The 739-nt window shown below is 27.7% G+C and overlaps 1 protein-coding gene across 1 annotated transcript; it reads left to right on the forward strand.

The window, feature by feature from the left end:
• Nucleotides 1-6: 6 nt before the first annotated feature.
• On the forward strand, nucleotides 7-657 carry LOC105461379 (the record flags this gene model as incomplete). The annotated part of the gene is made up of 4 exons (XM_011707874.1): nucleotides 7-15; nucleotides 128-253; nucleotides 349-444; nucleotides 526-657. Coding segments are annotated over exons 2-4 (341 nt in total), but the record flags the coding sequence as incomplete, so codon positions are not given.
• Nucleotides 658-739: the final 82 nt, after the last annotated feature.

Here is a 739-nt window from a genome sequence, read left to right on the forward strand (position 1 = left end):
AAGAGTCATATTAAAGTAAATATAAAACAAGCTTTTATACCTATATTATAACAAATTATTAAAAAATCGTGTACAAGTATGATGTAAACAAGTAAATATTAACTATTATAGTTTATTCTAATTACAGTCAGCATTTTATCATGAAAGGGGTCTCACAACAGATACAAGATTTAAAAAAATTAGCGTTAGATATGTCTCGTTCTGTTTTAAATACATTATACTTAATAACTCAAGCAAGACGAACGCTTTACACGTAAGTCTTCTTAAAACAGTTAGCGTTATAATTACTTTTTTCTAGTAAAATTAAAAGTTAAAATTTTTATTTAAAAAACAATATTATATTTACAGTATAATGCAGAACGTGAGGACGTCACGTAATAAAGCACCGGATCCAAAAACCGTTCTTACACCAACGAATTCTCAAGAAAGTGATACTACGCAAAGGTTTTCAGAAACATTAGTATTACTTTTTTTTTAGTAAAATTGAAATTAAAAATTCTTAATAAAAAAGAATTATATTTACAGTAGCCGCACAAATGTGCCATCCACTATTAATGAACCAAGTACGTCAAAGCTTGCAACGTCGGCTGAAACAACTGCCCAAAAACCGAGTTCAAATTCTGATGCTATTAGCCAATGTTTGCAAAGTCATCAAAGGTAACATCCAAAGTTACATTTGTATTACTCTTTTTAATATTAATCAGACACATGTATGTATGTATATGTATATATATATATA

This window comes from Wasmannia auropunctata, unplaced genomic scaffold, assembly GCF_000956235.1.
Source record: "Wasmannia auropunctata unplaced genomic scaffold, wasmannia.A_1.0 LD290529.1, whole genome shotgun sequence".
In the NCBI taxonomy this organism is placed as follows: Eukaryota; Metazoa; Arthropoda; class Insecta; order Hymenoptera; family Formicidae; genus Wasmannia; species Wasmannia auropunctata.